This window comes from Azolla caroliniana, unplaced genomic scaffold (genome assembly GCF_043228905.1).
Source record: "Azolla caroliniana isolate FFs.n. ecotype wild unplaced genomic scaffold, voAzoCaro1.0.p SCAF_15, whole genome shotgun sequence".
NCBI classification, from domain to species: Eukaryota; Viridiplantae; Streptophyta; class Polypodiopsida; order Salviniales; family Salviniaceae; genus Azolla; species Azolla caroliniana.
The window spans coordinates 13,008,328-13,024,969 of record NW_028230450.1 but is presented as its reverse complement, the minus strand read 5'-3'; the positions used below and the strand labels follow the sequence as shown (position 1 = coordinate 13,024,969).

The 16,642-nt window shown below is 40.9% G+C and overlaps 1 protein-coding gene and 1 non-coding gene across 2 annotated transcripts; one reads left to right on the top strand and one right to left on the bottom strand.

Moving 5' to 3' along the window:
- The first annotated feature begins 98 nt into the window (after nt 1–98).
- On the top strand, nt 99–172 carry TRNAI-AAU (transfer RNA isoleucine (anticodon AAU)). The gene has a single exon. It is a non-coding gene; the product is annotated as a tRNA-Ile (tRNA).
- An 8,307-nt stretch (nt 173–8,479) lies between these two features.
- On the bottom strand, nt 8,480–13,496 carry PTAC13 (plastid transcriptionally active 13). Its single transcript, XM_087331174.1, has 4 exons — nt 12,932–13,496; nt 12,134–12,312; nt 9,250–9,511; nt 8,480–8,798 (listed from the first exon to the last, which is right to left on the bottom strand). The coding sequence occupies exons 1-4, from the start codon at nt 13,448–13,450 to the stop codon at nt 8,718–8,720; spliced, it is 1,041 nt and encodes a 346-aa protein (XP_087187300.1). The 5' UTR covers nt 13,451–13,496; the 3' UTR covers nt 8,480–8,717.
- Nucleotides 13,497–16,642: the final 3,146 nt, after the last annotated feature.

The window sequence follows — 16,642 nt, the reverse complement described above, 5'->3', positions numbered from 1 at the left end:
TCATTCATGTCGCACGAGTATATAACGTTTTAGTATACTTTCAAAATGTGAAAAGGAAACATTCAATGTGTAGGCTTGGCAATGTACAAAATAGACATGGCCAATTAGCTCAGTTGGTTAGAGCGTCGTGCTAATAACGCGAAGGTCGCAGGTTCGAAACCTCCATTGGCCACAATCAACTGGTCTTCGTTAGTATTTCCCAAGCTCTCTAACGACTTCACAATTAATGCAGACATATCCTTCAAGATTGGCTAAAATTGAGATTAAATATATAACTTCTCATATGAAATAATCTTTCATGATTTGGTTTCTTTCGAATACAAAGTGATAACTTCGAATTGAATAAAGGAAACCAAAATGATCATTCATGATTGGGTATACTTGTTGAGAATAAATTAATATGCGGGAACATACATACTTTTGTTTTAAATATGTATGAGTTGACATAGGATATTAACGTGGAAAACCTCGAGAGGCAAAACCATGGGAGTTCACTGGCTCTGAATAGGTTCACTATAGAGAAGAGGTACTACAATATGACACTTAGAGGCAACGATCGCGAGCTCTATCTTCACCAACCTGCGGTTCCAATAGAAAAGCTTCTCTCTCTCTCTCTCTCTCTCTCTCTCTCTCTCTCTCTCTCTCTCTCTCTCTCTCTCTCTCTCTCTCTCTCTCTCTCTGTACAACAATAAGAATGACAACTCACACAAAACTATTATTGCCCTAGTTATATTTATATGCATATAACTTTTGGGCTATTTACAAGTATAGCCTCAATAGGCGCATTGGAAACATATTTACCAAGATGTCCCTGTTTTCTAGTTCACACCGGATTCAGCCGGATACCCTTCCGGATCCATCTAGTCTTGTTTCTTCCTCTGTCTTCATCTGATTCGGCTCATCCGGTTCTCATTTGGAGGGACCAGTTTCCCAACAAACTCCCCCCTCACTCCGACATGGGATGTCTTGTCAATCTGATCCGTCTCTAACACTTGTCCAGCTTGTCGGTTGACAACACCTTGGTCAACATATCTGGCCCGTTCTCCTCAGTATGGATCTTCATCAGAGCAAAGTCTTTATATTCTAACCTCTCCTAGAGCGAATGATATCTTCTCTAGATGTGCTTGGTTCTGGAATGGTAGGTTGTGTTTTTCGCGAGGTGGATGGCAATCTAACTATCACAGTAGAGCCAAAATTCCTCCTCTTGGATCCCTAGCTCTCTGATGAAGTCCTTCATCCAGATCACTTCCTTGCTGGCTTCTGCAACTACCATGTACTCCGCATCCGTTGTCAACAATGCCATGGATTTCGATGTTCGATCGGGTACATACCATAACATACATTAGGCTTCCGACAACAGAGGCATATGGTACCTTTGTTATCTCTGCTTTCTCCACCATTGTCTTCGGACTTCGTTTTCTAAACAACTTGCAGTTTGTCGAAAGTGTCGACCTGACCAGCTTTGCATCCGTCATGTTGAACCTATGGAGCACCGTCATCACTTTGTCGTGAAGATTTTCGGCTACGGTGAGAAAACCGGGAGAGACAAATAAAATGGGGATGTGCAACATTGCACATGCATTTATAAATTTGTGTAATAAGAATAAGTGAACAAGTGTAAAAGGGAAGGGTAGAATCTAAAGTGTTAAGGTGCTCCACGAAAGTTGTTAAGTGTAAATGTGATGTGCACTTTGTAGAGTAGAATAAGTAGTGGGCATTGAGTGTAAATGTGATAGAAGAGAGAGAGTTAAAGGCTCATCGATTTAAGATCAAGGCCAAATATTCCCCATTTAATGGAAGGGGATTTGACTACCTTTGTAATGTGCCTCACCCCTTACTAGTATAAAAGGGAGTGAGGGGTCACTTGTGAAGGGGTTTCCTATTTGGAGGGGGGAGAGGCATACCACTTGGGTGGAGGGTTTCCTATTCAGTTTTAGGGTTTCTTCTAGGGTTTCTTCACCCCTTACTAGTATAAAAGGGAGTGAGGGGTCACTTGTGAAGGGGTTTCCTATTTGGAGGGGGGAGAGGCATACCACTTGGGTGGAGGGTTTCCTATTCAGTTTTAGGGTTTCTTCTAGGGTTTCTTCACCCCTTACTAGTATAAAAGGGAGTGAGGGGTCACTTGTGAAAGGGTTGTCTATTTGGAGGGGGGAGAGGCATACCACTTGGGTGGAGGGTTTCCTATTCGGTTTTAGGGTTTCGGTTAGGGTTTCTTCTTGGGTCTCCTTTAGGGTTTTACTATACTTCTTTACTTGCTCATCCGGTGAGGGTTTTCTTGTAGTCGTTTTTGGTGCGGCCTATGCGGCCTTGGTTGTAATCTTTTGTGAACTCTTAATATAGCATGTTGATTTTCTTGTATTGTGGGTGTATCTTGCCTCCATGTATTCTATTCTATGTTTATGTGTTATTCTTCCTCTTCTCCTCTTGAGCTAAGCTTCCATTTTGTGTCTTATTCCTTCTCCTCTACTCCCTAGTCCAAGACCCCCGTGGTCCCGCCTCGGATCCTACACGTACTCGAGGAATATCGCGACAATGTACTTTTTCTGTGACAGCCACAATAGCTTCTTCTTCCGATCCCGACTATGTGCATCCCCAATATCTGTCTTGCCGAACCCAAATCTTTCATGAAAGTCCGGTTCAAGGCCTTCTTCAGCATCCCGATTTTGATTCGGTCCGGTCTGATGATTAGCATGTCATCCACATACAACAGGAGTATTAAGAAGTTGTATCCGTCGAACTTCTTCACGAACACGCAATGGTCAGCCTACATTTTATGGTATCCTTGGCCAGTCATGAAGGAGTCGAACTTTTGGTACCATTGCCAGGCAGCTTGCTTCAATCCGTATAAGCTCTTCTTCAACCAACACACCAGGTTCTCCTTTCCTTTCTTGACAAATCCCTCTAACTGATGCATGTAGATCTCCTCCTCAAGGTCACCATGGAGGATTGGCGCCTTGATGTCTAGTTGCTCTACCTTGAGGTCCATGCTTACCACTATGCTCAACACAGTCCGGATGGAAGTCATTTTCACTACTGAGGCAAAGATCTCATTGAAATCCACTCCTTTCTTCTGCTGAAAACCCTTCACCACAATGCGGGCTTTGTACCTTAGTGGATTTCCGGCATCTCCCGGTTTCAATTTATACACACACTTCTTCCAGAGCGCTCTCTTTCCTTTCGGCAGCTTCGACAGTTCATATGTGTGGTTCTCATGTAGGGAATCCATCTCATCCTGCATGGCACTTAACCACTTGCGGCTATGGGTGTCCCTCTTTGCTTCCTCAAGGCTTTTTGGCTCCCCCTCATCAATTAACAGTACTAGCTCTTTATTCGGAAATCTCCAGGGGGCTTTTCTCTCTAAGAGGATATCGTCTTCCTTGGTTTTCGTCCACCGATTCTTCAATCAGTTGTTCATCTGAATCCGATTCGGGGTCTTGTCTGGTTCCGGTGTCGGATCCTTCTTCGGTCAATTCGGCTCTTTGTTCGAATCCGGCCGGTTCAACATGGTCTTCGGCTTACATCCAGCTTCCGACCGGATAGATCCTTGCATCTTCCAACTGATCTCTATCAGTTGACCCGAAGAACACTATCTTCTTCTCCAATTCCCAGTCGACGATGGTCTTGTCTTCCATAAAGACTATGTCCTGACCCCGGATTACTTTTCAGCTAGGCCCCATAGTCGGTAATCGAATTCATCATTACTGTATCCAAGGAATATACATGGCCGAGTTTTCAGGTCCAGTTTTCCCTGTTTATCCTTTGCTATGTGTATGTAGGCGAGATAGCCAAAGACTTTTAAATGCCGATAAGATACATTTTTACTCAGTGGTGTGTCTCCGTCCAAGGGTGCTGAGGGTGATCTGTTTATCACGCACGTCGTTATCATCAACGCTTCAGCCCAGAACATCTTAGACAACTTCGCATGTGCAAGCATACTCTGTACTCTCTCCATTACGATCTGGCTCATTCCCTCGGCAAGTCCATTCAGCTCTGGTGTCTTTGGCACGGTGAATTGGAGCCGGATTCCCTTCGACCGGCAATACTCCTCGAACTGCCCCCGATATTCGTCTCCATTATCCGCTCGAACCACCTTCAACTTCCGGCCAGTTTCTCTTTCTACTCTTGCATGGAACTCCTTGAAGACGGATAATACCTGGTCCTTTGTCTTTAGTGTGAATACCCATAGCTTCTAGTTGTGGTCACCTGTCAATGTCACGAAGTACTGCGATCCGGCATGTGAGGTCGTGTCCACGGAGCATACGTTGGTATGCACGAGTTCAAGTGGTGCCTTCCGTCTCATCGGTGCCCTCGACCGGAAAGAGGTTTAGGGTTTAGGGTTTAGCTTGTCATCCAAGCAATCAATGCACTTCTCAAGCTGCACATTTTTCACCTCCGGAATGAGGTTGTCTTCGGCAAGTCTTCTCATTCCTTTCTGGCTCATGTACCACAACCTCTTGTGCCACAGCTCACCGGCAACGTCGAATGCCACGTTCACTTCCTCCCGGCATATCCGGGCATGCATCATATATAACGTGTTGATCTTCCGTGCTCGGGTCACGATCAGGCTTCCTTTGCGAAACTTCATTGTGTCATTCTAGATGCTACCCGTGTAGCCTTCATCATCTAGCCGACCGGCTGATATCAGGTTTAGTTGAACCTTCGGAATGTGTTAGACATCTTTCAACACCAACTTGCACCCGGTTGACGTTGTCAACCACACATCTCCTATGCCAACAATTTGGCATGCTCCTTCATTCCCCATCCTTATAAAACCGTGATCTTTGGCTCTATAAGACATGAAGCACTTCCGGTCTGGGGTTAGATGGAACGACGCTCCGGAGTCGACCACCCAAGTTGATTCATCGTTGACAAGGTGCAGCTCACTCTCTTTGGTAATTAGCAACAATTCCTCTTCACTTGTCGTGATTGTTGACGTTCCTCTTCTCTCCAAAATCTTCTTCGGTTCCGGACCGTCGACTCCCCCTTTTGCTTTCCAAAAGTGTCGGCAATTCTTTTGGAAATGGCCCGGTTTTCCGCAATAGAAACAGGTAGGCTTCCCCCTTGACTTCAACCTCGTCCCCGACTTGTCCCAATTCTGAGGACTTCTGTTTCGACCTCTTCCCCGGTTTGTGTCGTCTTCTATGACTAAGGCTTTCGGGTTGGTTCTAGACTCCTTGTCCTTCCGAAGAGTTTCTTTGTTTAGCAAACTTTACTTCACTCTCGCTAGGGATAAGTTCTTTCCTTCCGGTCTGGCGTTGCCCAACGTGACAATTAGTGTCTCCCAACTATCCGGAAGGGATCCGAGTAGCAATAGTGCATGTACCTCGTCGGCCAAAGGGACTTCTAGTGAGGTCGTTTGGTTTATTAAACCCCGGAAAGAATTCATATGCTCTACCATGTTGGATTCATCTTGATATCTGAGCCTCACTATCTTCCGAAATACTGAGACTCGATTTACGACATTCTTGTTCTCCAACATTGTGCCAATCATCTCCTAGAGCTCATTGGCGTTGTTCTCTTCATTAAAGTTATTGTACAGGCACATGTTGATGAAGCATCTTATGTATGTCATCATCTTCATATGCATTACTTCCCAGGTTGCGGCATTGATCTTGTCTAGTCTTTTGTCTCCAAATTATACCAGCAACCAAAGATCTTTAACCACTAGCATGTCCCTCATCTTCGACTTCCACATTGCGTAGTTAGACCCAATGCGCTTGAACATGCCACTGACCCTTCCATTTTCTTTCTTCTGTTGAAGCTTATAACACAAGCTCTAATACCAGTTTGATAAGAATCGCTCCCGGCCACAACCGAGTTACAACCTCACGACGATGGAAGAAACAAATAAATAGAATAGGAGATTAATGCACTTACATAGTAATGAGTCGACCCAGGATATTAACCTCGAGAGGCAAAACCACGAGAGTTCATTGGCTTCGAACAGGATCACTATAGAGAAGAAGTACTACAATATCAGACTCAGAGTCAATGACCTCGAGCTCTATCTTTGCCAACCAGCGGTTACAACAGAAAAGCTTTCTGTATCTCTCTCTCTCACACACACATTGTCTCTCTCTGTACAATAATAAGAATGAAAACTCACACAAAACTATTATTGCCCTAGTTATATTTATACTCATATAACTTTTGAGCTATTTACAAGTATAGCCTCAACAGGCACATAGGAAACATATTTACCAATATGTCCTTATTTTCTGGTTCACATCAGATCCGGTCGGATACCTTCCGGATCCATCCGGTCCTGTTTCTTCCTCCGACTTCCTCCGATCCGGCTCGTTCGGTTCTCATCTAGATCCCATCCAAAGGGACCGGTCTCCCAACAATGCGGAGCACAAAGTACACAGTTGGTTATTCGAAAATAAGCAGTTAGGTAAACACAGAGGTAGAGTGGGAGAGACAGAGTGAGCAAGCAATGATCTCTATTACAAAAAATAACTTTGTGCATACAACTGTGCTCACAGAGCAGTTTTTATACAAGCCCTGATAGAGGCCTGACAAGTGCATGAATGCTCATTAACTGAGTCTGACACTAACTCCCAAATTTACTACTATTACTATGAATAGGAATATTGGCCGTTGGCTTCCTGCCAATCCAGCTCTTGGCATCTTTAGCCAATCTGGTCCTAGCCAATCGAGCTTCATCCGATTCGGTTCTCATCTTTTTCAGCCAATCCGGCCCATGTTGAGCTTGTCACTCAACAAATCTAGTAGTACAACTACTTAATAATAAGAGCTAGGAGATGCAAGGATGTGGAGAGCAGAACACTACAATCAAGTTCCCCAACTTCATCTTTATATAGCTACAGAGGAAGTTGAGGAAAACATGAGGTAGGCTTTTTGAATTACAACTTACATGAAAACTTGTTACTAATCATAACTGGTGGTGTGGGGTTATATTTGAAAACTAAGTATGTATGTATGATCATGTAAGGATTGTGACACAAGGTACAAGATAGTAACATGTAGAAGCTGAGGAACAACAAGGAACTTAATATATTAAAACTAGCAAGTTAGTATTACAACTACTTAATAATAAGAGGTAGGAAATGCAAGGATGAGGAGAGCATATTGTAGAGAATACTACAATCAGGTTCCCAGCCATGAGGAAGTGTAGGATTTTTGAATTACAACTAGCATAAAAATTGTTTACTAATAATAACTTGTGGTGTGGGGTTATATTTGGTAACTAACTAAGTAGTTACTCACTTTATGATAAGTAGTTAATTATAACTTCTAACAACTTATAATAGGTATTGGTCTATACCCAAACATGATTATGAGTCTATGGAATCATCATGTACTTCAATTTTGTTTCAACATACCCTCTCATTGTGAAATGATGGATGCATGTGGTAATAATCAAAAATATATGTATATATAATTATTTACTAAATGATAGCTCCACAACTTGTTAAAAAGGATTTCATATTTCTACTAATAAATGTTTCAATGAATGGCTACAATTTTATTGGAGTAAAGATGAACATCATTCTTACAATAGCGTCTGATTTCATTGAACAATAGTCTAAGCTTAATAAACAATGTTGGTTGACTGAGGTAATTCTACAATGATTAGTAAGAGAATGGAAGATCTAGATAAAAATACATGCTATATTTCAATTCCAACCCACTTTCTCTAAATAAGAAACAATTTGCAACATATGCACTAGACCTATGAATTACAGCTCATAGTCAATGTCACCATTAGTCTTTTAAAACTTTGATGGATATGAGATCCCCACTACAAGTTTGTCTCATTTGGGCTAATCTTTTGCATACAAGAACATATCCTGTATGTCCATATGGCTCACACATGCCTCAACAAGAAGTTGTTCATGTTAAGTTGACACATCAATTATCATGATGTTGGATTGCACACACATATCCAATGCTAAAATTAAACTTTGCATCACAACCTTGAATGGTACAATCATCACCTGTATTATCAAATATTTTACTCCCACGTGATAGGATAGTTGTGTATTTTCAACAATTAACACTTTCCATCTTACAAACCCTTGCTTACACTCATGACAATGCATGCACACGATACCTTAACAATGTACATGATTAACACTTACATCATATATTCAAGCTATCCTATATTGTCTAAACACATTCTTTTGTAGATCTATGAAATTTTACAATTGGAACTTCCATGTATCTTAGCAATGTTTTAAATTCATCACCTGAACATAATCACTAATACTAATGCTTAAATATGGGCCTTGCCATCGTATCTATACCAAGTATTAGATCAAGCATTCCAATATTTTAGTTTATCAATCATTTTAACAAAAATAATTTTACATAAACAAGCTTAGACATTACCCATACGAAGATGAAGTTGTGGATTACAAAATTCAATCATGAGTGGGAATCTTCTTCGCTTCCAAAACGCGTCTTTTTCAACCAAAACCAATATTGCGTTTGAGATGCCTCTCCAATATGTTCATAAAAAGATCCATTCAACATCTCAAACTCAGAAATTAACTGGATTACAATGGTTGTGGTACCGTTGATAAGCTCTATATTGACATCTAAGAAGACTGGTATTTAGCAAGAACAATGATGCTTGCAAAACCAAACTAAAATCACCACCATTACATTTTAGGCATTCTAATACCTATGTATAATTTACAAAGGCTCAATCTTGCCTCAAGAATTTTTCCTGTGAGCTGCTGCAAGTTTGTCTATGAAGAGGTAAGCTCTAGATCTTCTAAAGTCAGAGACACCTTTTGAATGTCACCAAATGCTGAAAATGAAACTTCAACCTGTAAACAAATACATAACAAATGAGTCACACACAATAGTAAGGGCTACTATAAATTGCGTGTTGTTCAAATGATTCATATGAGAAATTAGAGATGCAACTGTATCTTCTCTGGATGTGAAAATAGAACATGATGTGATTTTCTAACAAAAAGGAAATAAGACACACAAGCATCAGGGTTATCATGTTTCACCAGGTGACAGATGCAACACAGGACATCGAAGAACATCCAGCATAAAAAAAGAATCTATACCGATGTCTACTAATTGATTACTAGCTTTGAAACATAATGTCAAGATCTATTATGTGAGCTTTCGATGATCAGAGCCTCAGGAACTGATGCTTAATAATACCAAAAATTAATGTGGCATAGCATGAAACAGGTAGCATATAAAACTTCACTTTAAAGATGTGAAAATTAAGCTACAGAGAAAGTGATTAAGGAAATGCACCTTTTTATCATCGGTTAGATCACTGATGAAACCCTCAAAGTTCACATAAGGTCCATTACGAATTCGTACATTTGAGCCAACAGTGGCAACTGCAACATGTGCCTCCTTAGCTTTTTCCGCTTCTTTTGCAGCCCGCATCATCTCTCTCTCTTGCTTGGCTATATTCTTTAACCTCTCAAAGTCCTCTTCTTCCTCTCTAACTTTTTTGAGCATCCCCTCCATATCCTCAGGAGGGATGGGAGTTGGCATTGTTACCTGTTCACTGACAGCAAAACAATACATGAAAAATTGCAAAGCATACATGTGTCAGTTCAATGCTTCAACAGAAGGCAAAATAGTAGAATGTATCATAAGTATATCCTCAAATTGATTCCATAAATGATATTTGTCGATCCAACCAAGTCCCCGATCACATTTGCAAACAAGGTCTTCTACTCTGTTACTCTTGCTGACAGACTCTAAGAATCAAACATAATCATGTCGAAGAGGTTCATATGAAGTGCTTGTAGAGTCTAGTAGAGAGCCTCCAATAACATGGATATAACAGTACCTCAGTTTCAAGGATCCTGCATTGAATTTAAGGTTTGCTGCAAATAAGGAAATCATCAGACTATGAGGTCTCTATGTAGCATTAATGACCAAGCATAGGCTAAGGTTTCGGACCCAAATTAGTGGAAGACATCGTGGCTCCTAGAAGAGAGCTTCAGATATTGCCTTCACTATTTAACGGGTTGCATATGCTCGCGTAACCTGATTCATGCTGCTTGTTTCATAGAAAAATAGCACTGCCTGCTAGTAGATTTACAAAAGAAGATACGGTGTCTCCACTTATCAGCAGCCTAAGTGATCACAATCTTTCTTAAACACCCACTTAAATTTGTGAAAGATGATGGCCTCGGTTTTCCCAAGGTTTGATTGGCAGTCTCATTAGAGAGTCCGAGGTTTTGATTATGAGCCTCATCATCTCCATTTCCTAAAACTTGATTGTGACACTTATGGAGTTCGCCTTTCATCCTGTAATTTACTAATGTATCTCATCAATATATACAGACCAAAGACAAAAATTAAAGAGTAAAAGTCTTATTTGAACCCCATGACACTATTAGTCTCTCTGATCATTTCTTTGGGCATTTAGTCCAGCTCACCACTGTCATATAATGCAATGACATATCATTGCGGATGCTAGCCCTGCAGGCATGTAATAGTCAATCTTATGCCATCATACCAAATGACTTATGGGTCAATACAGTTTTTTATTTCTCTTTTACTAACTCTACAAAGTTCCTAAATGTGCATAGTCCAGTGAATTGTAATGCCTGAAGATCTCCTTTCTCGAGGAATATATTCAATCTTCCCTTCATTGCCGACTAACAATCTGACCCCGGATCTCCCAACTTATAGGTAGATTCCAACATTTTAATATTCCTATGTTCATGGGAACCCCTGGACTCATTAAAAAGGATGTGCCAAGGGCAATGGTAGTGTACAAGAGGTAAGTGATACTTAGGTCTTCTATTATATAAGGTTTGATAGCTCTCTATAAAAAAAATGACTTGCAAAATTAATCCAGTGACTTCCTAAATATGCGCAATCCAATGAATTGTAATTCTTGAAGATCTTTCTCATGTAATATATTCAACTTCCCCTTCATTGCCACCTCATAAATCTGGCCATGGGATCTCCAGACTTATAGCTAATTCCAACATTTTAATACTCCTATGTTCATGGGAACCCCTGGTCTCATTAAAAACGATGCGCTAAGAAAGGGCAATGGTAGTATCACGAAGTAAGTGATACTTAGATCTCTATTATGTAAAGCTTATTCAACTTCCCCTTCATTGCCACCGCACAAATCTAGCCATGGAATCTTCAGACTAATAGCTAAATTCCAACATTTTAATACTCTTATATTCATGGGAACCCCTGGTCTCATTAGAAAGGATGTGCTAAGAAAGGGCAATGGTAGAATCAAGAGATAAGTGATACTTAGCTCTTCTATCATGTAAAGCTTATTCAACTTCCCCTTCATTGCCACCTCACAAATCTGGCCATGGGATCTCCAGACTTATAGCTAAATTCCAAAATTTTAATAGTCCTATGTTCATAGGAACCCCTAGTCTCATTAAAAAGGATGAGCTAAGAAAGCACAATGGTAGTATCAAGAGGTAAGTGATACTTACCTCTTCTATCATGTAAAGCTTGATTGCTCTCTATAAAAAACTGACTTGATACTTTTAAGTTTAAGTGGGGGTGGTATGGCTGGCTAGCCTGGTTATCAACATAAAACTTCAATGTAATAGAGTCAACAGTGAGGTGGGGCTGATAAAATGTTCTCACAGTTCGTCTTTCATGTCAGCACCAAATATTGCTCAAGCCCACACCAGAACTGTCTACAACTTAGAGATTGGTTCAATATGCAATCTTGCCACTCACTATAGATCATCACAGGTCCTTTTACCATTTGGCCGATTACAATTTGATCAAATAAATGGTGGGGCAGAGCTCACAAAATTTTCTTGCTGTTACACTTCAAGTATAGGATATTGGTACTATTCACTGTGTTGACACTCCTTTAGCATTTGACCTTTTTCAAGTTCACAATTTCGTTATCTCCCAAGTTATAAGAGGTTTTTCCATCTGACATAAATGGCTACCCTGAAGTTACATTTGCACTCATTGCTTTTTTTATTGTATGGATGTTATCATTTGTATTCTTTAATTTGACCATTTCTTTGTTCTTTGTCCAACGTGAAACAATATTATAATAACATAAGATCTTATCTAATTTTTAGTGCAGGCAAAAAAACAATGGCCCTAATCCAGCTGAACCTGTTTCTGATTGTTCAAATGCAATCAGAAATTTTAATGGGGACCAGAAACTTACAGGTATCCAACTTTTTTCCCAAAAAAACCCCTGCACCTTGGAACTTTTTTGACGATATCGTGTACTCTTCTAGACATTACAGTACGAAGGAACACGCAACCTGAATGAAGCACCTTTGTAGATGGAGAAATGCTACCATCCTTCATTTTTCTCTTTGACGGAACAACTGGCACAAAAACCTAGAAAAGAATGACGAAAATCAAACAGAATGGAAACACAATTATCATTAATGATATCCAAAGTATTTGTATTTATGCTATGTGCATATCTATGTGATCTAGATGCTAGAGATCACAAGAATTTGAAGAGATTACTCCTAAAAGTTTTGTTCGCATACACATAAAATTTGGCATATCAAAAACCTGAATAGAAATATGTTTTTACAAATGCATGTAAATCTACATTTCACACAGGTTCTATCTATAAATAAGCTTGTAGAGCTTATCGACTACTTCCTGCATCGCATGGACAGATGCTATGGCATCCTGACTAACATCAGTAATGCCAAATAAAATGTGAGATTCGTGTATCAGCACTGATTCTGTTCTCTACGCTAGATATTCAATCATTTAATGCTGCCCTCCATATGAATTGAGCTCCAAAAGTAAGTAATGACACTTTTTGAGAACATTTCGTGTCTTTGGCATTTGCAGGCCAGAGAAAACACTACGAAGATGGTGAAAAAGATGAAAAGAAGATGTAGGAAAAGAAAAACTAAGACAAGAATGGACGGAGGGGGGGAAGGAAAGAAGAACCGGGAATCATTTATGTATAGACATGACATTTGATCTCGGGTACCTCAAATTCGTTCTCGGGAAACTCGAGCTTGAGGGCTTTAGTTATGGAATCGGCCATTTCGAGCTCAAATCTGGCAGAAACGAGGACCATCCACCACTGCATACCTCTGGTGGTCAGCCTGCTCGTCATGTCCAGCTCGTACTGCAACCCTGGCTTCGGTGATCCTCCCTTCTTCTTCTCTGTTAGGCGCTCATCAATGACCTCCTTCCAAGACGATCCTTCCTCCGCCTTCCGTTGCTCCCTGCGCTCATTCTTCTGCTTCCTGCGCTCCCTCGCAGAGGAAACGGAGGCAGAACCTGAAGACGATGCAGGGGAGGAGGAGGACGGGGATGAGAGCGAGAGATGAAAGGATGGTTCGGCGAGAGCTCGGAGGCGAGGGAGGCAGAGGGATCCATTGGAGTTGCCATGAGCAAGGGCAAGGGAAGAAGAAGAAGAAGAAGAAGACGATGAAGAAGACGATGAAGAAGAAGGAGGAGAGGAGATGGGCAGCAAGCTATGGAAATGTGCAGGAGAAATCATCTCCTCCTGTTCCGAAGAAGAAGAAGAAGAAGAAGAAGAAGATGGGGATGGGATGGGATGCAGGAAGAAACTATGTCATGTCATTCATGTATGTATGTATGTATGTATGTATAATGTATGTATGTATGTATGTATGTATAATGTATGTATGTATGTATGTATGTATGTATAATGTATGTATGTATGTGACTAACTGCTACCAAATATTAAAGAGGGCAAGTGAGGGAATCGCGGAGAGGGACGGTGCAGGTCGCACTGCTGATGGCGCGTTCGATCTCCACCGTCCAAGATGGATAAAAAGCTGACAACGTCTGTCATAAGGAGCCCGACTCTGCGAAAGGGAGCTCGGCCAACTCTATCAAAAGGAGCCCCGCTGTCAGACAGCCTCTGCAAGAGGGAGCCCGACTCTGTCAGAAGGAGCCCCGCCGCTGTTAGACCACATTAGTAAGAAGGAGCCCGACTCTGTAGCAACAAACATCAAAAACTCCACAAAATTGTAAGTGTACAACAAATATTTGCCATGAAACTGATCATAAAATTTCTCAAAAAAACCTAAAGATTCAAATAACAAGTCTTACATAAAATATTAAAATGTCAAATGTTGACAACCCTAAAATGAAATATGAATATACACATTACATATTAAGATTATGGCTCATGTTGGGATGATTGCAAGATGCAACTAGCAATGGGCCCGGTTTCGGCTTTAACCGAACCGAACAGTTAAACCATGGTTTAAAGGTTTATAAGTTCCAAAATAATTAAATGGTTTTGTTTGGTTTTAATTAATAATAAACGGTTCGGTTTCAGTTTGGTTTGGTTTTCAAAATAGGGTTTATAGGTTTGGTTTATAGGTTTATAGGTTTTTGGGCTATCTTTTTCTATCCATTAAATGTTTATGTAATTTAATGATTTAATTAATGTTTTTCATTGGTTTAATTCACTTAACTTAATTGTTTATTTAATCTAATGGCTCAATTAATCTTATTTATTAATTTAAACATAAATGCTTATTTAATTTTGTATATTTTTATTTATTTAATTTTTTAATTAGCTTGGCTTAAATGTGGTTAGGTTTAAACTTTTTATTAAATGGTTCGATTTGGTTTTAACTTTTCCCTAAACGGTTTTGGTTTAAATGGTTTAGTTTACCTTTTTTTTTAAATGGTTTGGTTTAAATGTTCGAATGTTTATAAACGGTTTGGTTTGGTTTTTGTTTTATATAAAGGGTTTGGTTTGGTTTGGTTTGGTTTCAAGGCACCGAAACTAAACCGAACCGGGCCCATTGCTAGATGCAACCACAATTTTTACAGCATGTAACATTTGAGTCCCTTGAAGTCAAGGTTAAGCCATCGCAACGCAAACTCCGAACCTTCTCATGGTCAACCAATGGCAATCTCCTCCTAGCCCGACTAGCACCTCTTTGTAGTTTTCCGGAGTGGGATTTGGAAGTGTTTGGGGAGCTGCCAATAAGTTCTTGCGAGATGTTTATTATTGGACTTCTTTTGGCACCGATTTGTTGGTTACGACTTATTGATCTACCATCTTCTTCATTGGTTGATTTTGGTGCACCAACGTGATACACCTTCTTAGCCACATCTTCCAATGTTTGTATACCTTCGACAATAGTTGCACGATCGAAGGTTCCTAATCCTTGCTCGAGACATTGAAGTGCTTTCACAAACGTTTGTATTTTGGACTTGAATGATTCAATCTCGAATGTTGTGGGGTTTGTCTCCTCTACTTGCTCTACCTCTGCCTCCACTTCTATTTCTGTATTATGGTCCATTCGCATTTGGGTCACGTGATCTATAAAAGGCAATGAGCCACATAAATGTGGCATATGCCTCTTAATAATCATTCGGATACCGAGTAAATGCTTACATTTACTCACAATGTCTTGGCAATCACAATATGAGCATTGGAGTGAGACATTATACCATAGAGTGGGAGTCGTCATGCTCAAGATTCTAAAACAATATCGGGCCTCGTCGACAATTTCAATTGTGGAAGTATTGTCGACATACCTTTCCAATATTCTCTCCACTTCTTTAAGTCGGGACCTTTGATCCCTACAATTCGCACGGGGTGCAAACTGATCACTCTCACATATTTCTTGTCGTTTCTTGTACCACTCTATTATCGTTCCTCCTATGCAAGTGCCAGTTTCACTGTCCCCAATTAAGACATGCAGAAGGTCGGTAATTGATCGGTTTATTCTTCCCCTCAAGGCAGTATACTTGATAAACTGCCAATGTCTTTCCACAATATTGGTAGTGTCAACGTGTCCATAGTTGAACATTCTACCAAACTTGTGCCAAAGTTTCCTCCACACACATGTCAAACCACACCATCCTGTTGGGAATCGACTCTTAGATTCACCTTCACCACTCGGCCACAACCGAGTAAGCGCAAATCAATGGAGCAGAAAATAGGAACCACAAAGAGAAACAAAACGCGAACACACAGGGATTAACGTGGAAAACCCTAGACGGGAAAAACCACGGGAGTACAAGACTCCAAACCAACACTATACAGAGAAGTATACAATGGCGAGCTGCAAGGCGACGACCTTGAGCTCGCTGTCCTCGCCACAGGAGGCGGAAATACAAAGAGGCGTCGTCCTCTTCCTCTCTCACGCTCTATCTCTCTCTCTCTCTCTCACGGTTGCTCCCTCTTCACTCCTCTTGAGTGGAAAAACAGAAAAATGATTAGCAACACCAAAACTGTTTGCCCTAAGTCATATTTATACATATATGACTTTGGGGCTATTTACAACTATAGCCTCAGGGGCCCATAGGGAACATATTCACGGATATGTCCCTGCATCCGGATCGCTCTCCGGGTACATTCGTCATCCGGCACCGAAGCCGGGGTCTTCAGCATCCGGATCCGAAACCGAAACCGGGCTCGTCGGCATTCATCTCCGACATCCGACCATCCCATCCGAAGGGATCGTAATCCCAACAAACTCCCCCTTCACTTCGGCATGGGATGTCTTTCCAATCCGATCCTCTTCCGGCATGCTTCCAGCTTGTCGGGTGTGAGGACCTTGGTCAGCATATCCGACCCGTTCTCGTCCGTGTGGATCTTTGTCAGCACGAACTCCTTGTCTTCTATCCTTTCCCGGATCCAGTGATATCTTCGCTGGATGTGCTTCGTCCGGGAGTGATAGGCCGCGTTCTTCGCAAG